The sequence below is a fragment of the Acomys russatus genome, chromosome 19, assembly GCF_903995435.1.
Source record: "Acomys russatus chromosome 19, mAcoRus1.1, whole genome shotgun sequence".
NCBI classification, from domain to species: Eukaryota; Metazoa; Chordata; class Mammalia; order Rodentia; family Muridae; genus Acomys; species Acomys russatus.
In genome coordinates, this window is record NC_067155.1 from 11,253,464 (window position 1) to 11,274,867 (window position 21,404).

General features: G+C 53.9%; 1 protein-coding gene across 1 annotated transcript; it reads right to left on the reverse strand.

Moving 5' to 3' along the window:
• Window positions 1-233: 233 nt before the first annotated feature.
• Ehd2 (EH domain containing 2) lies at window positions 234-20,323 on the reverse strand. The gene is made up of 5 exons (XM_051162442.1): window positions 19,870-20,323; window positions 19,322-19,419; window positions 12,798-13,210; window positions 5,434-5,598; window positions 234-909 (listed from the first exon to the last, which is right to left on the reverse strand). The coding sequence occupies exons 1-5, from the start codon at window positions 20,271-20,273 to the stop codon at window positions 358-360; spliced, it is 1,632 nt and encodes a 543-aa protein (XP_051018399.1). The 5' UTR covers window positions 20,274-20,323; the 3' UTR covers window positions 234-357.
• Between the last annotated feature and the right edge of the window lie 1,081 nt (window positions 20,324-21,404).

A 21,404-nucleotide genomic window follows, 5' to 3' on the forward strand; every position in this document is an offset into this window, starting at 1 on the left:
GGTTATGTGAGAGACTTCAAAAAAAAAAAAAAAAGTCTACATACGAATGATGGGTGGACGCCTGTGTGTGTTTCTGTGATAAGCCCCTGTGTATGGGAGGGTGAAGGTATGAAGGACAGACAGGTTTGTCATTCTCCCTGGTCCTCTTCAAGTGCTTTCACTGAATGTCTGGTGTGGGAGAGAAGCCACCCCCCCACCCTCACCCCCACCCCCCGCCCCAAGTCCTTACAGCTGGGCAGGGTGAGCAGGCAAGGTGAGTGGGCCAGAGCAAGGATCTGCGTGTAGCCATGTAGCCAGCTGGAGCCGGGGAGCCACAGCAAGGCAAAGTGGGAGAGAGAGCCAGCGGCTGCGGCTGTCTCACTCAGCAGAGCCCTTCTGGCGTCGCTTGGAAGGGGGCACCAGGCGTCGGGGGAGGTTGGTGGGGAGCCCATGGCCCTCGAGCTTGGCCTCAATGAGGTGGCTGGCCAGGGCAAACTCCTCGTCATCCAGCATGCCATCTCGGTCGACATCGCTCAGCTTCCAGATCCGGCCCAGCACAGAGTTGGGTAGCTTGGTACCCACCATCCAGGTTTTGGCCTTGGAGCCGCTCAATTTGCCGTCGGCAGGCGCCAAGTTGTAGAAGATTTCATCGTATTTGGACTTGTCCTTGGTCACCACCCACTCGGCATCGTCTTCCTCGCCTTCCTCGCCATCCTCCAGGGCCTCATCAGGGCCCCGCTCCACGAAGGGCCCCATGTGGGTGCCCTCAAACGCACCGCCCTGCACGCCAGCCTCCACGCTCTCCAGCTCCTCCTGCCGAAGCAGCGGCATCAGCTTCGCGATGTCGTGCGTCAGCATCTCATCCAGGGCCTCCAGCAGCTTTGGCTTCAGCGAGTGGAACTTGGTGAAGTCATGTGCCATCAGCAGCTCCTGGTGGGAGGAATGGAGAAGCCTCAGAGGTAAGGGCGGGGACGGGGGCGGGGAGGGGGGGGGAACCATTACAAGGCCACGCTCCCAGGCCCTCACTGGGGGATTCTAGGCACTAAAGAGCCTAGTCTTGTTTCACAGCCCCACCGCCCACTTTGAGCCAGGGTCTTCTGTAACCCAGGCTACCCTCCAAATCACCGTGTTAAGAAAAGATGGTCTCAAACTTCTGATCTTTCTGCCTTTACTTTTAAACTGTAACAAGCACGCACCACCAATTCTTTTCCTTATTTTATTGTTAGAGGCATGGCTTCTGTAAGGTGTGAACATTGGCCTTCAATTTGTCATCTTTCTGACCTGGCTTCCTGAGAGGCTGGGACCACAGGTCTGTATGAGCAGGCTCAGTTAGCAGGCTCAAATTTGATGCCTTAGGATAGGTAAGCAGGGCGTAGTCTCTGCCTTAATGGATATGACCTGTACCACTTTTGTTTGGTCAGCTCTGCCCTGCCACCAGGAAAGGCTACCCTTCTTAGCAGGCTGAACAGCCAGCTGGTCATGTGACTAAGTTCCAGCCAATTGTCTTTTTTGTTTTATTTTGTTTTTCTTTTTTTTTTTTTAATTTTTATTAATTTATTCTTGTTACATCTCAATGGTTATCCCATCCCTTGTATCCTCCCATTCTTCCCTCCCTCCCATTTTTCCCTTATTCCCCTCCCCTATGACTATTCCTGAGGGGGATTTCCTCCCCCTGTATATGCTCATAGGGTATCAAGTCTCTTCTTGGTAACCTGCTGTCCTTCCTCTGAGTGCCACCAGGTCTCCCCGTCCAGGGGACATGGTCAAATGTGAGGCACCAAAGTTCGTGTGAAAGTCATACCCGACTCTCCACTCAACTGTGGAGAATGTTCTGTCCATTGGCTAGATCTGGGTAGGGGTTTAAAGTTTACCGCCTGTATTGTCCTTGGCTGGTGCCTTAGTTTGAGCCGGACCCCTGGGCCCAAATCTGCCTATCATAATGTTCTACATGTGGGTTTCTAGGACCCTCTGGATCCTTCTATTTTGCTATTCTCCCATGCTTCTCTCATCTAGAGCCCCAATAGGATGTCCTCCCCTCTGTTGTTTTGTTTTTCAAGACAGGGTTTCTCTGTGTAGCCTTGGCTGTCCTAGACTTTCTTTGTAGACCAGGCTGGCCTCGAACTCACAGGGATCTGTCTGCCTCTGCCAATTGTCTTTAAAGCACAGGTTGCATGCACAAATTCTCGAATTACCCAGTTTAATATATGGTACCCACAAGCTGCATGTGGTTTTGTAAAGTAGCTTAATCTATAATTCCATTTTTGCTTTTTTTAATGTGTTATTTTTATGTCTCTGTATGCGCTTGCATGAGTTCATGTGCGCCACGTGTATTTAGGAGCCCACAGAGGCCTGAAGAGGGTATCGCATTCCCTGGAACTGGAGTTACAGATGGTTGTGAGCCACCACGAGGATGCTGGGAACTGAATCCAGGTCCTCTGAAAGAGCATGTATGTTCCCAATCATTGATCCATTTCTCCAGTTCCATTTGTTTTGTCTGTCTGTCTATCTATCTATCTATCTATCTATCTATCTATTCACAGTGTCTGACTATCCAGCTCAGCTCAGGCTGGCCTAGAACTTTCTATGTAACCTGGGCTGGGCTTGAACTTGTGATCATCCTGCCGTTGCCCACCCTCCCCAGTGCTGGGGTTAATAGGCATGGCTCAATATACCTGGCGATAACTCAGCTTTAATATGGTCAGTGCCTACCATATTGGACAGCACAGCTCGGACCATTTGCATTAAAGTAAAACGTCAAGTTCTTAAAGAGAGAAGCTGGGGCTGGAGAGGTGGCTCAGAGGTTAAGAGCACTGCCTGCTCTTCCAAAGGTCCTGAGTTCAAGTCCCAGCACCCACATGGTGGCTCACAACCATCTATAATGAGATCTGGTGCCCTCTTCTGGCCTGCAGGTGTACATTCAGGCAAAACAGTGTATACATAATAAATAAATCTCTGAGAGAGAGAGAGAGAGAGAGAGAGAGAGAGAGAGAGAGAGAGAGAGAGACTGTACTAATCTGTCCGACTTCCCTTTCAAAGATAGGATTCTGTATGGCCCAGGCTATCCTTGAATTCCTATAGCTAAGGCTTCCTTGAGTTCTTGATCTTCCTGTCTGTATCTTCCAATTACTTAGATTATAGGACATTAGGACATTATAGGACTTCCTCTCTTCTCATGTTAAAATATTTATTTTTATTTTATGTGTGTGAGTGTTTTGCCTGCATGTATGCCTGTGCACCACATGTGTGCCTGGTGCCCACGGAACTCAGAAGAGGGCATTGGATCCCCTGGAACAGGAGTGATAGATGGGAGCGAACTGCCACGTGGGCGTAAGGAAAGGAACCCAGGACCCCTAAAAGGGCGATAAGTGCTCTTAAGCTCTGAGACATCGCCTCCCTCTCTGTCTTCTTGCTGGCTGGGATGCAGACACGATGATTGGAGATCCTGCAGCCATTAATGCCCTGAGGTCTCTTGGCGGGCAAGCATGGAGAAGATGAATACAGTAGGTCCCTCCCTGGCTTCATAAAGCAGCAAGTTGCCCCACCCCTAAGTATGTTCTAGGGCCTTAGTAAGGGGGAAAAAGTAACTTCCCTGTTAACTACTGTTATGGGTTTTCGCTTTCCTCTGTTACCCTAACTCATAAAGCCAGGTTCCCATGGGTGAAAATGCCACCCAGCTCTACAGCCTTCTAGGCTCTGTCTCAGAGCCTATGGGGACTCTCTCATCCTGCCTTCCACTCTGTCTGCAATGTAAGTCTGCACCTGCATCACCCTGCCACCCTGTCTGCACCAGCCCCCCACACCTGCATCACCCTGCCACCCTGTCTGCACCAGCCCCCCACACCTGCATCACCCTGCCACCCTGTCTGCAACATGCCCACTGCATCTGCATCACCCTGCCACCCCGTCTGCACCAGCCCCCCACACCTGCATCACCCTGGCACCCTGTCTGCACCAGCCCCCCACACCTGCATCACCCTGGCACCCTGTCTGCACCAGCCCCCCACACCTGCATCACCCTGGCACCCTGTCTGCACCAGCCCCCCACACCTGCATCACCCTGCCACCCTGTCTGCACCAGCCCCCCACACCTGCATCACCCTGCCACCCTGTCTGCACCAGCCCCCCACACCTGCATCACCCTGCCACCCTGTCTGCACCAGCCCCCCACACCTGCATCACCCTGCCACCCTGTCTGCAACATGCCCACTGCATCTGCATCACCCTGCCACCCTGTCTGCACGAGCCCCCCACACCTGCATCACCCTGCCACCCTGTCTGCACCGCCCCCCCGGCACCTGCATCACCCTGGCACCCTGTCTGCAACATGCCCACTGCATCTGCATCACCCTGTCACCCTGTCTGCACGAGCCCCCCACACCTGCATCACCCTGCCACCCTGTCTGCACCAGCCCCCCACACCTGCATCACCCTGCCACCCTGTCTGCAACATGCCCACTGCATCTGCATCACCCTGCCACCCTGTCTGCACCAGCCCCCCACACCTGCATCACCCTGCCACCCTGTCTGCACCGCCCCCCCGGCACCTGCATCACCCTGGCACCCTGTCTGCACCAGCCCCCCACACCTGCATCACCCTGCCACCCTGTCTGCACCGCCCCCCCCGCACCTGCATCACCCTGGCACCCTGTCTGCAACACGCCCCCACACCTGCATCACCCTGCCACCCTGTCTGCAACACGCCCCCCACCTGCATCACCCTGCCACCCTGTCTGCACCGCCCCCCCACCTGCATCACCCTGCCACCCTGTCTGCACCGCCCCCCCCACCTGCATCACCCTGCCACCCTGTCTGCAACATGCCCACTGCATCTGCATCACCCTGCCACCCTGTCTGCACCAGCCCCCCACACCTGCATCACCCTGCCACCCTGTCTGCAACACGACCCCCCCCCCGCACCTGCATCACCCTGGCACCCTGTCTGCACCGCCCCCCACACCTGCATCACCCTGCCACCCTGTCTGCACCGCCCCCCCCCACCTGCATCACCCTGCCACCCTGTCTGCAACATGCCCACTGCATCTGCATCACCCTGCCACCCTGTCTGCACCAGCCCCCCACACCTGCATCACCCTGCCACCCTGTCTGCAACACGACCCCCCCCCGCACCTGCATCACCCTGGCACCCTGTCTGCACCGCCCCCCACACCTGCATCACCCTGCCACCCTGTCTGCACCGCCCCCCCCACCTGCATCACCCTGCCACCCTGTCTGCAACATGCCCACTGCACATGCATCACCCTGCCACCCTGTCTGCACCAGCCCCCCACACCTGCATCACCCTGCCACCCTGTCTGCACCAGCCCCCCACACGTGCATCACCCTGGCACCCTGTCTGCACCAGCCCCCCCCACCTGCATCACCCTGCTACCCTGTCTGCACCAGCCCCCCACACGTGCATCACCCTGGCACCCTGTCTGCACCAGCCCCCCACACCTGCATCTTCTGGCAGTCAGGAAAGTCCCCAGGGGAGATGTGGTGCTCGAGCTGGATCTTCGCAAAGATGACAGGCAGCTTGAGGATCAGCTGCTTCTTTTTGTTCTCCTTCCCGAACACTGAGGGCATCTCTTTCTTCAGGTAGCTGATGATGTAAGCATGCACCTGCAGAAGAGCATCCACACCTGAGCCTGCCGTACAGTCACCACGAGACTGGGGCTGGGTAGGGCAGAGCTGGGCCTGGGAATCTGCATTTCTTTCCCTTTGAGACAGGATCTCATATAACCCAGACTGGCCCTGAACACCTGTTTCTCCTGCCTCCACCTCCTGCTGGGACGGCAAGTGTTTATCACCATATATAGCTTTTCTTTTGTTTGTTTTTTTCTTTTTTGTTTTTTGTTTGTTTGTTTGTTTGAGACAGGGGTCCTGTATGTTATCTTGGAAGTCCTGGACTCTTTGTAGACCAGGCTGGCCTCAAACTCACAGCGATCTGCCCATCTCTGCCTCCTGAGTGCTGAGATTAAAGGTGTGCGCCACCATGCCCAGCTCAGCTTTTCTTTTGTTTTGTTTTTGTTGATGTAGTTATTGTTTTCTTGGTTTTTCAAGACGGTTTCTCTGTGCATTCGTGCAGCTTTGGCTTTGTAGTCCAGGCTGGCCTCGAACAGTGATCCACCTGCCTCTGCCTCCCGAGTGCTGGGATTAAAGGTGTGCACCACCATGCCTGGCTCGATTTTGTGGTTTTTTTGTTGTTGTTTTGTTTTGTTTTGTTTGTAGATGGCTGCACTTCATACCCCAGGCTGGATTCAAACTTGCAGCCATCCTCCTGCCTCATCCTCTTCGATGCTGAGATTGCAAGTGTAAGTCACCATGTCTGGCTGGAACCCCCCTTTCTCTCTAATGAATATGTTACAGGCAGGTGAACCCCACTGTCTTCTCTTGTGAGGCTCAACCTAGGCTCCTGTCTCTGCTAAGCCATCTCAGCCCCTCCCAGCTTTACGCCCTGGCAAGCTGGCCTCACCCACATACCAGTCCAGAGCTGGGACTTGCCTTTCTCCTGTTCACATTCCTACCCAGCCGCAGAGCCTGAGCTCCTCCAAGGCACTCCAAGGCTCAGCTCAGAGGGAGTTGACCTTAGCTGTGCCTAGCTCTGCAAAGTCCAGTTGGACTTAAACCGGTAACGCTCCTGCCTTTACCTCCTGAATGCTGAGGTTAGAAAGACTTCAATTTGCCGTTTGTATTTAAAAACTTTTTTTTTTTTTTTTTGAGACAGGGTTTCCCTGTGTAACCTTGGCTGTCCTGGACTTGCTTTGTAGACCAGGCTGACCTCAAGGGCTTACAGGTGTGTGCCACCCTGCCCATCTGCATTTAAAAACTTTTAAATGTGCCGGTGGTGCATCCCTTTAATACCAGCAATCGGGGAGGCAGAGGCAGGTGGAACATTGTGAGTTCAAAGCCAGCCTGGTCTACGAAGTGAGTCCAGAACAGCTAAGGCTACACAGAGAAACCCTGTCTCACAAAACCAAAAACCAACCAACCAAAAACGTTTAAATGTGTATGGGCATTTTGTCTATGTGTCTGAGCACCATGTGTGTGCAGGGCCCACAGTGGCCAGAAGAGGACAGCAGATCTTCTGGGACTAGAGTTAGTAAACAGCCTGGTGGGTGCTGGGAACCAAACCTGGATCCTCTAGAGAACCAGCCAGTGCTCTTAACTGCTGGGCATCCCTCCAGCTACCCCCTCCATAATCCCAAGAGCCCCACCGCCCTCCCCGCCTGGCTCCTGCAGCTTCACCCACATCCTCTCCCTCATCTTTCCCCTCCAAATACTGCTCACCAGCACTTCTCAGTGAGCAGCTCACCAACGTTTCCCCCAACCTCAGGGCCTTTGCAAGCAACCATGCTCTCTGCTTGGAGCTCTGTCCTAGTCTTCCCCGCCCCCTCCTGAGTTTGCCCATGAAAACCAAGTGGATTATCTCCATCCCTTCTGTCTTCTTCACAGTTGAGCTGACGTCACTATTATTATTATTATTATTATTATTATTATTATTATTATTATTATTATTATTATTTTGGTTTTTTGAGACAGGGTTTCTCTGTGCAGCCTTGGCTGTCCTAGACTTGCTTTGTAGACAAGGCTGGCCTCGAACTCACAGCGATCCGCCTGCCTCTGCCTCCCGAGTGAGTGCTGGGATTAAAGGCGTGCGCCACGGGGTCGTTATTTTATCTGACTGGTCTGTTTCCCTCCAGCAGACTAACGAGCTCTGCCAGGCCAGGCCTTGTCTGTTTCCTCTGTCTCCAACCCCGGGACAACAAGCACAGTGTCACTCAGGAAATCATTGTGGGATAAACCACTGCACTTGAGAACCTTTGAACCACATTCTCATACGTTACTGGAAAATACATGAGCATGGCAGAACAATTGACTTCGGGCATGTCTGCTGCTGGCAGGCGGCTCCATCCAATGCGCATGCTCAGATGGACATAAAGTAAAGCCGGCCATAAGCATGGGCCGGAGTAAAGATGCTTGCTGCCTGCCGGGAGTTGGGTTCCTGGGGCCCACATGTGGAAGGACAGAACTGACACAAGTTGTCCTCTGGCCTTGATAGATAGAATGTGGCATATGAATGCACACACACACACACACACACACACACACACACACACACACACACACATATCATGCTCACACACAATAAAATACAAATTAAAAGCCAGGCGGAGGTGGCGCACGCCTTTCATCCCAGCACTGGGGAGGCGGATCTCTGAGTTTGAGGCCAGCCTGATCTACAAAGCAAGTCCAGCCAGGGCTGTTACACAGAGATACTCCGTCTCGAAAAAACAAAAACAAATTTAAAAAACAAGTGATAAAAGAATCATTTCTTCCCAGATTTTGGCTACAGGCATTACAGCATTCTGCAACCACCTCTCTTAGTAGCTGACACATCCACCAAAGGGCACAGGCGGAGCAACATGAACACCCTACTCTGCCTTGTACAAATATGGAACTGAGACTTGGGGTGAGTTACCAGGAGCTCTTAATGAGCAGGTTCTTGGCCTTTTGGCCTTGGGCCACGGAAGGAGAACATTCAAGGGAAGTTAAAGCCATGTAAGCTGTTATTGGTCACTCGACCAAGTGTGTCTGGGTCATTTGTGAGGGGGTGGGGGGGGGGGGGGGGAGGGTGTGTCACACAGTGGGATGGCATAATGAAGTTTGGTCAAAGCCAACCCTGAAGACTAGGACCCTGGGCACCAGGCAGGCACTAGGGACCTAAGGATGAGCTTAAGGACTAGAGGAAGGCTTAGCCTATAGGTCTAAGAGGCCAACCAGAATAGGGGTCAGAACGGGAAGTTACCGCCTGCTTCCGGGAGAAGAAGAACGCCAGTAAGGAAGAGCCAGGGAAACGAGATGAGGGGCTGAATCAACCGGGAGAAGTAGGGTTTGAAGTAGTGGGCCACTTGAGAAGGATGGGACTTGCCCCAGCAGGCTAGTAGGGAGACACATGTAGGGATGTAGCCAGTGGGACTGGACTACTGGGGAGGAGGTGTGGCCTGATAGAGTGAATTAATTGGAATGAGGAGGGGGCGTGGCCTGAGGAGGGGCCATCCGAGAGGTGTAGCTTGTTTGGGCAAATCGATTGTGGCTTGCTGTGCCTCTTGAGACAAATCAATGAGGGGAGGCGGGCAATGGGAGAGGCGTGGCTTGTTAGCTACTCAAGGGGCGTGGCCTCCTAGAGCGGCCCCCCAAAGGGGAGGGGCGTAGTCGGCAAGGACCGCGGCTCCCCCAGCTGATGGAGGCTAGCGGGAGAGCTGATGGCTTTTCCAGAGAGGAAGCGTGGGAAGGTGGCAGGAAGAGATAAGGGAGGTGGCGCGGGCAGGGCTGGGGAGCGAGTCGGACGCCGGGGTTTGTCCCGAGTTTCCGGAGCCACCTCCCGCCTGGCCGGGGCGTCAGGTGTCCGGCCCTGTTCCTTGGTCCCTGTGCTGCGGGGGTGAGGGTGAGCTATGGGGTGCTGAGACAAAGAGAGGGAGAAGTGAGAAGAAAGAAAAGACTAGAAAAAGAGCATGAACAAGAAAAAAAAAGCGGGAAAGGGAGAAATGGGGACACAGTGACTAAAGGGCAGCCCTGACCTCCTGGGGCAGGGGGCCCAGCGCTCTCTTAGAGGATTCCTGTGGTAGGGTGGGGTTGGAGGCAGTGATTCACCCCTCTCCAGCTCCTTAAACCACACCTTGGATGCCTCTACCACCTAGAACTTTCTTGGCCTTTTCTCCAGCCCAGCTTCCTGCCCTACCTCCACCCCTGGCAGCCGCCCTTGTAAATGTTCCGTTGGGCTCTGAAAGCAAAGATCTTGCCCTCCTCTTCCTCTATGAGGCCCACCCTGAAGCAGGCTACGTACGGCCTCCAGGCCTCTAGGTTCTTCCTAGACCTGAATTCAGTCTTAAGAAGGCAACTTGAGCGTAATCCCGTCATCTGCTCCAAACCTTTCCATGTCTCCCCGGAGCCCTTAAAACAAAGTATAAGAAGTCTGGAGAGATAGATGGCTCAGAGGTAAAGAACACTGGCTGCTCTTCGAAAGATCCCAAGTTTAATTCCCAGCAACCACATGGTGGCTCACAGCCATCTATAATGAGATCTGCTGTCCTCCTCAGGCCTGCTGGTGTACATGCAGACAGAACACCATATACATAAGTAAATAAATCTTCAAAAGAACCATTAAAAAAAAACAAAAACAAGACCTGGCATGGTGGAGCACGTCTTTAATCCCAGCACTCGGGAGGCAGAGGCAGGCAGATCGCTGTTGAGTTCAAGGCCAGCCTGGGTCTACAAAGCAAGTCTTTTGTTTTGTTTTGTTTTGTTTTTCGAGACAGGGTTTCTCTGTGTAGCCTTGGCCATCCTGGACTCACTTTGTAGACCAGGCTGGCCTCGAACTCACAGCGATCTGCCTGCCTCTGCCTCCCGAGTGCTAGGATTAAAGGCGTGCGCCACCACGCCCGGCTTAGGACAACCAAAGCTACACAGAGAAACCGAGTCTCAAAAAACAAAAACAAAACAACAACAAAAAACCCAAACACACAAAAATAAAGCATAAGATGCGTGGTGTAGCCCGAAGGCTCGGCAGTGTTCTGACACCCAGCACCTCCTCAGTTTCATCATATATTCTCTCTGCTGCCCTCTCCTCTAAGAAGCCTTTCTGACTCCACCCAGTCCTGAGACTGGAGCAGTGCTTGGATATCACTGCTGTGGGGATGGGTCTGTCTTCTCCAGGAAAAGGGAGAGTCTTGAAACTGTCCTGGGGCATTCAGACCTAGAGCCTCACTGGGCAAAGCAAGAACCGCCTTGGCCATTAGCTGCATCGCCAGCATGTCCCAGCAGAGCACTGGGCACAGGGGTGACTTTGTTCAAGCTGAAGTCCCTCCGGGTGTCATTCATTCCAAAAATATTTACAGAGCAATTCAGATCCAGGCACCAGCGACACTCACGAAAGGAATTTTTTTTTTTTTTTTTTTTTTTTTTTTTTTGGTTTTCTTTTTTTTTTTTTTTTTTTTTTTTTGGTTTTTCGACACAGGGTCTCTCTGTGTAGCCTTGGCTGTCCTGGACTCACTTTGTAGACCAGGCTGGCCTCGAACTCACAGCGATCCACCTGCCTCTGCCTCCCGAGTGCTGGGATTAAAGGCGTGCGCCACCACGCCCGGCTCTTTTTTTGGTTTTTCGAGACAGGCTTTCTCTGTGTAGCCCTGGCTGTCCTGGACTCACTTTGTAGAGCAGGCTAGCCTCGAACTCACAGCGGTCCACCTGCCTCTGCCTCCCAAGTGCTGGGATTAAAGGTATCCGCCACCATGCCGGCCTTGTTTTTTAAAATGGCCATGAAAGGAATTCTAGGATGCCAAGCTCTGCAGAGGGGTGAGTCCCAATAGGATAAGGGATAAATCAGGAGTAGGTATGCTCATTAAAGGAGAGGCGCCCTTCTGAGAAGGTGGCATTGGAAGGAGTCATGTGGACAATCAGGGGGGAGAGAAAGCTACCAACAAGGGCAAGCAGTGAGTACAAAGGCCCTGAGGTAGGGCTGAGGCGGCCCGAGTGGGGTGCGGGTGGTTGACAGAAAAGAAGTGGGAGGTAAGAGGTGGGAGGAGTGAGCACCTGTGGTGATTTGAATGAGAAACCCCAGCACTGAGGAGGCAGAGGCAGGTGGATCGCTGTGAGTTCGAGGCCAGCCTGGTCTACAAAGCGAGTCCAGGACAGCCAGGACTACACAGAGAAACCCTGTCTCGAAAAACCAAAAAGAGAGAGAGAGGAGAGAGAGAGGAGAGAGAGAGAGAGAGAGAGAGAGAGAGAGAGAGAGAGAGAGAATGAGAATCACTCTCACAGATTCATATATTTGAATACTTGGCCTCCAGTTTATGGAACTGTTTGGTCTTGTTGGAGTAGGTTTGTCATTGGTGGTGGACTATGTTTTAAAAGGCCACACCATTCTCAGTTAGGCCTCTCTCTCTCTCTCTCTCTCTCTCTCTCTCTCTCTCTCTCTCTCTCTCTCTCTCTCTCTCTGCCTTGTGCCAATAGAAGCTTTCAGCTATTGCTCAAGCATCATGCCTGCCCACCTGCGTGCTGCTATGGTTGCCCCCCCTCCCCTCCCCTGCCCCAGGTTGGCTGTGGCCCCTAACCCTCTGGAACCATGAACACCAGTAATGTTTTCTTTTATTTACTTTTGTTTTGTTTTTCGAGACAAGGTTTCTCTGTGTAGCCCTGGCTGTCCTGGACTCACTTTGTAGACCAGGCTGGCCTCGAACTTAGAGACATACGCCTGCCTCTGCCTCCCGAGTGCTGGGATTAAAGGCGTGCGCCACCACACCCGGCTAATGTTTTCTTTTATAAGATGCCTTGGTCATGGTGTCTCTTCACAGCTATGGAAAAGTTAACTAAGACAGCCACCAAGAGGACTCGGCTTTTGTTCAGTGGGATGGAAAGAGGGAGAGGAGGTCATTGATAGGTTGGAGACATGTGACCTCGTGGCAATGCTGGAAGAGGGACCCTCTGCACAGGACTCCCTCCCTCAGGCGACGATGAATCAGACGAACCCATGAGGAGAATTAACTCATATGGGAGCTAGATGGTGCCTAGCTAGCTGCGCAAGCAGGGAAGCAAGAGAAAAGGTACGCCTGCCCGGCCTCTTTGAACTTAGGCCTCCAGTGACTCCATCAATCCTCCATAGCCTCACAAGTCCTCCCCAGGCCCCCTAAATTCTCCTCGGCTTTCTTCAGTCCGCATGCAGCCGCTTGACTTCCTCCCGCATCTCCTGATCTCCCTCAACTTCTCCAAGTCTCCCATGCCTCCCGCGGATCCAACATGCTCACCCGCAGACCCAGTATGCTCACCCGCACCAGCCGCGCCCGCTTTACTAGGTCGTTGAGCTTGCGCAGTGCCGCGTGACGCGGTAGACCTTGGATATCACGGAAGAGGTCCTGTTCCTCGAGCTCGAAAAGGCGCCGGTTGTCTGGCACAAGGAGCGGCTGGGACCAGAAGGAGCCGATGTAGACGCGCAGGACTTCCGGCGTGCCCACCACCTTGCCCAGCGCCCACATGAGCGCCCCGTAGACGCGCATCAGCTGCTGTGTCTCCACCATGTCCGCCTTGTTGAGTACCACGCGGATCTTGTCCTCGTGGCCGCGCAAAGCACCAATGGCCTCTGAGAACTCGTCGGAGATCTCCAGCTTGTGGGCGTCGAAGAGCAAGATGATGAGGTCCACGCGCTCGGCAAACCAGCGCAGGACAGCTGGGAAGTCGTAACCTGGAGCAGGCAGGGACCGGAGCACAAGGAACAGAAGTCATGTTCCCACACCACGGTCACAGCGTCCATTCTTCTGAACTTTTAAATGCTAAAGCTGGAGGCTAGAGAGATGGCTCCGCAGTTAAGCGAACACACCGCAGTCCCAGAAGACCCGCCCAGTTCAGTTGGTGCCCAGCACCCACGGCAGGTGGCTTACAACCTCCTCTAACTCCAGTTCCTGGAGATCCAGTGTCCTCTTCTGGCCTTCTTGGGCACCTGCATTCGTGCACACATTCACAATTGTACACATGCGTACAATTTTTATTTATATTTTAAAATATATCTTATCCGGGGGCTGGAGAGATGGCTCAGAGGTTAAGAGCACTGTCTGCTCTTGCAGAGGTCCTGAGTTCAATTCCCAGCACCACATGATGGCTCACAACCATCTATAGTGTGATCGGATGCATACTGTATACCTAATAAATAAAATTAAAAAAAAATATATATATATCTTATCCTTTGTGCGCTGTGTGCGTGCAGGTGCCTACAGAGTCCAGAAGAGAGTGTAAAACACAGACTGCCTGTAGCTGGAATTATGGATGGCTGTGGACCATCTGACACGAGTACCTGGGTAATGAACTTGGGTCCTCCGCAAGAGCAGCAAGTGCTCCCACCCACGGAGCCATCCCTCCAGCACACACAGAATTTTCAAAATACCTAAAGTGGCCGGAGATGGTGGTGTATACCTTTAAAATGCCAGCACTCAGGAATCCGAGGCAAGTGGATCTCTTTGAGGCTGACACTGGCCTGGTCTACATAGCAAGTTTCAGGACAGCTGGGGCTATATAGTAAGACCTTGTCTCAAAGGAAAATCCTAAAATGATCTCAGAGAGGCTCCAGCACTTATGAACCCCTTCCCAGCCACCTGATGTGCCCTGTCATCAGAGCCCTTCCTGGGGACTTGTTGGGTATGCAAGCGGTTGAATGACAAGAGGCTGGTGCGTGCGTGCGTGCGTGCGTGCGTGCCTGTCTGTCTGTGTGTCTTTGTATGCCTGTGTGTCTGTGTATGTCTATACATCTCTGAGTGTGTGTCTGCATGTTTGTATGTCTGTGTGTCTGTGTGTATGCCTATATGTCTCTGAGTGTGTGTGTCTGTGTATGTTTGTATGTCTGTGTGTCTGTGTCTGTGTATGCCTATATGTCTCTGAGTGTGTGTGCCTGTGTATGTTTGTGTGTCTATGTGTAAGTCTATGCGTCTCCGTCTCTGTGTGTCTGGGTATGTCTGTGTGAATGTCTTGCGTCTATGTCTGTCTGTGTCTGTATGTCTGTGTCTCTCTGTGTGTATGTCTGTGTATGCTTGTGTGTCTGGATGTTTATATGTCTCCATGTGTATCTCTTTGTGTATCTGAGTGTGTGTGTGGGTGCACATGAATGCAGGTACCCATGAAAGCCGTAGGTGTCAGGCCCCCTGGAGCTAAAGTTACAAATGCTTATGAGCAACTCATTTTGGGTGCTGGGAACTGGGGTTGGTTCTGCTACAGGAGTAATTCCCACCCCTAACCACTGAGCCATCTCTCTAGGAGTGAGTGCTAGATTCTTGCCACCATGTATGTTCAGTAGTTTGTGTCTATCCAGTCACTAATCCGTCCATTTCTTTTCTCATTCATGGCCTTCAATACTTCTCCCCTATTCTCCCTCACTTATTCCTTCACTGATGAGCAAACCTTAGGAGAGCCGAGAAGACCACCTTAAGACCCACTCCCTGGCCTGGCAACCAGCGATCACTGCCCTGCCCCCATACACTGCCTGATATTAGGCAAAGCAGCTAACTTGCCTATTTCCTAAAATTAAAATAAAAACAAAAACCAGGCCTGGTGTGGTGTGGTGCACGCCTTTAATCCCAGCACTCAGAAGGCAGAGGCAGGTGGACCTTTGTAAGTTCAAGGCCAGCCTGGCCTACAGAGTGAGTTCCAGGGCTACACAGAGAAACCCTGTCTCAAAAAACGAAACCAAAGATGACAAATGAACTCATTTATGGGAAAAGCCTAAGGCAGTAGTTTGTACCATTGTGCCTGTGAAGGGGCAAAGTAGCTTCTGGTGCCTACATCTCAAGATTATTAAAGAACAGAGTGCCTGGGGCAAACTAAGTGTCCAACAAACACTAGCCGTGGGCCACCAGCCACATAGGGCTGACTTGGGCCTCATCTCTACCCATCTGCTCCCAGTAGAAAGGGAGGTTGAGGGAACCCCAACTCTGTCTTTAGAGTCTGGGTACCAACCCGTCTTTGGAGTGGTCAGGGTTAGGATGTGGAGTTCACGGAAGCTGTGGAGAGTCCCCTAACTTGGCCTAAGTGTGGATCCAGGAGGACTTCCTGGAAGAGAGGTTATAGAGGCAGCAGCTGGGGGAGTTGGGGGGGGGGGAAGGAGGCCATCCCTGATGTCCCGACTTGAGCTCCGGATAGAACAGACTCACTCGTCCCACAAAACACCAGTAGGCTGGCAATTTATGACTCCGTTCCTCAGCTGAGGGAACTGGTGGGCGGCCACAGGGCAGGAGTTGCCTCAGTAGCTATAGCTGCCTACCACCCCCCTATCCTTCCTAACCCCCCCCACCCCCACCAAGGTCCAGGAGGCAGCATGCTCCTTGCTGGTGGGGGGGGGGAGGGGCAGGGACATTGTTCTGGGAGAAGGAAGGGACAGGTCACTGCAGGGGCAGCAGCTGGGCCTCTCCTCCCCCACTGGTCTCTACGTACACCCTGGCCTGGATTTGGAAAGTGTGTCTCATGGGGTTGAGCAGCAGGGAGGGAGGGAGGGAGGGAGGGAGGGAGGAAGGGGAGAGGAGGCAGGGAGGTTGAGTCAGCGTGGGAATGGAGCCGTGGCAAAGAGACTGGATGTTCACCCAAGAAAAACAGTCCTGGCTGCCCATCACCCAGGCACCTATCTGCCTGATGCACCTAATTCTCAGAAGTTCCTATGGTTTTCTCCCCCATTCACAGGCAGGAAATTGAGGCACAGAGATAAAATGTTTAAGCCGTTATAGTTTGCGGAAACAAAGCCTGGGGTGGTGGTGCACATCTGTCATCTCAGTGCAAGAGCAACTGAGGCAGGAGGATTGCTACCAGTTAGGGGCCAATTTGGAATATATACTGAGTTCCAGACCACCCTGAACTATAGAACAAAACTCTGTCAAAAAAAGGGAAATGAAAGCCGGGCATGGTGGTGCACACCTTTAATCCCAGCACTCGGGAGGCAGAGGCAGGAGGATTGCTATGTGTTCAAGGCCAGCCTGGTCTATAAAGCTAGTCCAGGACAGCCAAGGCTACACAGAGAGACCCTCTCTCAAAAAAACAAAAAACAAACAACCCCCCCCCCCCAAAAAAAACAAACCAGGGAGATGAAAAAAAATCAGCAGAGTCCAGGCTGGAGGTGTGCCAGTGAGATGCCCCAGGCAACAGTCACACCAGGGCAAGCTTCTCCAGGCAGCCACACCTCTGCCAATTCACACTCAGATGTGCACTCCCAGCACCAAACAGCTGGATACATCAGATCCTCCTGCAGCCAGACCCAGGCTCCCAGACACATACTTATGTGTCAGAGTCTGAGACTTACACAGATAGGGGACTCACATACCATCACAGACACAGAAATTAGTACACTTGAGCACGGAGCCCTGTCTGAACACATCCTGTGCTGCAGTGACATTACTGTGATGTCCAGGCTAGCCTCCACCTGGTCACAATCCTTCTGTCTCAGCTTTCCCAGCACTAGGATGACAGATGTGCACTGCTACATTATCTCTTTTTGGTAATTATACACATTTCAAGATGCACAGGATAGCCCCCCCCCCACACAAGTATGGATTCAGACAAACGTGTGCAAGCAAGAACAAGAACACACACACACACACACTTTATAACTCTATAGTCACAAGAACTGAGGATGTAGCTCAGTGCTAGAGCCCCTGCCTAGAATACCCCAGTGAGGGGCTGGGTGTGTGGCTCAGTGGTAGAGCCCCTGCCTAGAATCCCCCAGTGAGGGGCTGAGGGGCGTGGCTCAGTGGTAGAGCCCCTGCCTAGAATCCCCCAGTGAGGGGCTAGGGGCGTGACTCAGTGGTAGGGCCCCTGCCTAGAATCCCCCCAGTGAGGGGCTAGAGGCGTGACTCAGTGGTAGGGCCCCTGCCTAGAATCCCCCCAGTGAGGGGCTGGGGTGTTGCTCAGTGGTAGAGCCCCTGCCTAGAATCCCCCCAGTGAGGGGCTGGGGTGTGGCTCAGTGGTAGAGCCCCTGCCTAGAATCCCCCAGTGAGGGGCTGGGGGTGTGGCTCAGTGGTAGAGCCCCTGCCTAGAATCCCCCAGGGAGGGCCTGAGGGCGTGGCTCAGTGGTAGAGCCCCTGCCTAGAATCCCCCACTGAGGGGCTCGAGCCATGGCATACTTGTCTATGTGCAAGGTACCAACAGCGCAATAAAACAGCTTCACAAGATCTCTCCATGCCCTCCCCTCTGCGGCCCCACACCCTCTCTCAAAATCACATAAAATCACAACTAGTCACAAGCAGCCAGCACACAGCACATGTACCCACTCACACACTTCCATTAAGCCACACAACTTCAGAGTCATGGCTGCCAGAGTCAAACGACCCACACCCATCACACATTACTTCCCCAGGATTCACCCAGTTCTCACCACCCCCACAGGTCCCCATGGACAGACAGGCTCCACCTCCTGTGCCTCTAGGGCCAGAGGAAAAGGAAGGGGGAATCCCCCATCCCTACCCCTCTTCATCTCCTGCGGAAGCCGGGCCCCTGGCCTCCATCATTTAGGCCCAGCCCAAGGGCTCAGCACACCAGGAATTCCTCCCTCCCCGCCCCCCCCCCCTCCAGCTGGCAGAGCACTGTGACACTCCTGCAGCTGCCTCCTGTATTTCTCCCTCAGGGCTGCTCTGCTGGACAGCGGCCAGGGGCACTGGGTACTTTTGGAGCCAAAGCCCTGCCCTGGTCCTGCCTCCTGCCTGGCCTTGGGTCCCCTCTGCCCCACACTGCTGTCTCCTTTACCCCAATTCCGTTGCTGAGGTCTAGAGATGGGGGTGGGGGTGGCAGGGGTGCCAGGGATAGGGAGAGACGTGGGGAAAGGAACAGAGACTAGGGTAGGAATGGGGCTAAAAGGCTGGGCAGGGTGGGTGGGGACGGCTCACTGGAGGCCCCGCTGGAATTCGCCCCCCCACTGCTCCCCCTGCACAGCTGTTTATAAATTCCAGGCCTGGTCTTGGCCCCTATCCAGATTCTCCCTCTCAGGCCCATCTGTGGCCCAGCCTCTAAGCCAAGAGCTCCGAGGAGCAAGTATAGGGCTCAGGGCCTCCCTGCTCAGCCCTGTCTCTTCCTGGGACTCTCTAGCACCTCCTGCCCCCCACCCCTACCCCCACCCCCCAGGCTCTGTCCCTCTTCATCTCTCCTTTTCCATACTCCTGGCCCGCCCAGACATGTGGCTCCAGCCTGCTCACACGTGTTCACCCGGGACTCCCCGCCCCACTACCAGCAGCAGTGGAGGGAATGGCCGCCTCCTTTAGCTCCATTTGTCTGCAGAGGGACAATCAAAGGGGACCCTGGCCTCCTCTGTTAGACTTAGGGGTGCAGGTCTAGCCCACCTGCTGTGGATGCTGGAGCGTAGGCGCCAGTCTCCTCCCTCAGACTTATATGTACAGACATCTGCCCAGCCTCCTCCCTCAGACCTGTGTGCACAGACATTAGCCCAGCCTCCTCCCTCAGACCTGTGTGTACAGACATCAGCCCAGCCTCCTCCCTCAGACCTGTGTGTACAGACATCAGCCCAGCCTCCTCCCTCAGACCTGTGTGCACAGACATTAGCTCAGCCTCCTCCCTCAGACCTGTGTGCACAGATATCTGCCCAGCCTCCTCCCTCAGACCTGTGTGTACAGACATCAGCCCAGCCTCCTCCCTCAGACCTGTGTGTACAGACATCAGCCCAGCCTCCTCCCTCAGACCTGTGTGTACAGACATCAGCCCAGCCTCCTCCCTCAGACCTGTGTGTACAGACATCAGCCCAGCCTCCTCCCTCAGACCTGTGTGTACAGACATCAGCTCAGCCTCCTGCCTCTGACTGAGCTTCCTCCTCACTCACCTCGGCTCACTCTCTGTTTGGCACCCGACAGGATGCCAGGCGTGTCGATGATGCTGATGCTCTCCAGAACCTGGTTGGGGAGTTGGGCGCACATAAACCTGGGGGTCAGGGAGACAGAAGGTCAGGGGTCAATGCAAAAAAGGGCAAACAGAGAAGCAAAGAAAGGACACTAAGGGTATGGCAAAGAGAGGCAGGTGCAGAGGATAGAAGTCTTGGAAAGAAGACAGTTCCGAGGCATCATGGGATCTATAAAAGACCCTATCTGTGTCTGGGGGTACCCCAACCGCTATTGTTACCTTCATTTTTCCAGATGGATATGAGAAGCACACAGAGAGGTTAAGTCACTTGACCAAGGCTGCCCAGCACTCAGCAGCAGAGGCACAATTGGAACTCAGGCTCCCACGGGGAAGGGAGCAGACGCAGGAAGGGAAAGAAGTAGGCAGAAAGAAAAGAGTCAGAGCTGAGAAAGACAGAAGAATTCTGGGATAGAAGATGTCCCTTGTCCGCCCCCTCCCCCACCCCGCTCCTGGCTGGCCGGCTGCCACAACCTGTTGAGGAAAGTGTTTCCAAAGGGGTTGAGTTTGCGGAAGGGCTTCTCCGGGTCCACAACGAGAGCATTGCCCGGCACGGTGCCTTCTGTCTCGCCGTGCATGACAGCCACGAAGCAGTCGGTTGTGGGCTCGGGGCCCACGCGGGAGCCCGGGACCTCCTGCTCTAGAAGATACTGGATGAAGCTGGTTTTGCCGGTGCTGTACTGGCCGGCCACCAGCACCATGGGTTTGCCGTCGAAGTCGGCATCTTCGAGGGCTGGTGAATGAAAAGCCCCGAAACGATAGTGTTCCTCCAGCGGCATAAGCTTCGTACGGTACAACTCCTTGAGGGACGAGGTCACAGTGCGGATGGCCTCCGGTTGCTGACTCCGAGCCCCGCCCTTCTTCAACCAGCTGAACATGGTGACTTCAATGCCCACTGGGTCACCCAAGAGACTTACAGGGTGGAGAGCTCACCTGCGAGAAGAGGAGGGACCATGGAGGAAGACTGTAGCCAGCGGCTAGAGATGTGGGGAGGGAGGGGCGGGAGATCTAGGGATGGAAAAGAGGGAGAGCAGCTAGCATGGAGACTAACAGTGGGTATGGTTCAAGAAGGGGACCGTGGAGCCGGGCATGGTAGCGCACACCTTTAATCCCAGCACTCGGGAGGCAGAGAGGCAGGCAGATCGCTGTGAGTTCGAGGCCAGCCTGGTCTACAAAGGGAGTCCAGGACAGCGAAGGCTACACAGAGAAATCCTGTCTCAAAAACAAACAAACAAACAAAAAGAACAAAAAGACCCTATCTCAAAAGACCCACCTCCAGAGAAAGTCAGACCCAGACCCATTCGTCATTACCTCACACGTCTCTCCTCTGACATGTTTTCACTGAAATAGCTTGCCCCTCACTGGGGAGTTCTAGGCAGGGGGTCTACCACTGAGCCACACCCCCAGCCCCTCACTGGGGGATTCTAGGCAGGGGCTCTACCACTGAGCCATGCCCCCAGCCCCTCACTGGGGGATTCTAGGCAGGGGCTCTACCACTGAGCCACGCCCCCAGCCCCTCACTGGGGGATTCTAGGCAGGGGCTCTACCCCTGAGCCACACCCCCAGCCCCTCACTGGAGGATTCTAGGCAGGGGTTCTACCACTGAGCCACACCCCCAGCCCCTCCCTGGGGGATTCTAGGCAGGGGCTCTACCACTGAGCTACACCCCAACCCCTTACTAGAGGATCTAGGCAGGGGCTCTACCACGGAACCGTGCCCCCCAGGACCTAATTTGGGGGACTCTAGACAGGGCCTCTACCACTGAGCCACACATCCCCAGCTCTGTGCCAGATCCCTTCGTTTTCATGACTTCATCAATTAACTCTATCCCTACCCCCATTTTAAGCCTTTTCGAGACCACGTCTTGTGCATTCCATGATGGACTTGAACTCAATGTATCTGAGGATGGTCTCGAACTTCTGATCTTCTTGTCTCTACCCCACTAGTGCTGAGTCACAGCTTCAAGCATGCTAGGCAAGCACTCTACAAACAAACACGGCTATGCCCTC

Bases quoted from the DNA above. Each gene is read 5' to 3' on its own strand.
- Ehd2 (XM_051162442.1), bottom strand. From the start codon at position 20,273: ATGTTCAGCTGGTTGAAGAAGGGCGGGGCTCGGAGTCAGCAACCGGAG. The intron at 19,420-19,869 runs GTTGTGGCAGCC...CCTGACCCCCAG, and splicing joins GGAAACACTTTCCTCAACAG to GTTTATGTGCGCCCAACTCC. The intron at 5,599-12,797 runs GTGAGCATACTG...GCTCTTCTGCAG, and splicing joins AGCGGGCGCGGCTGGTGCGG to GTGCATGCTTACATCATCAG.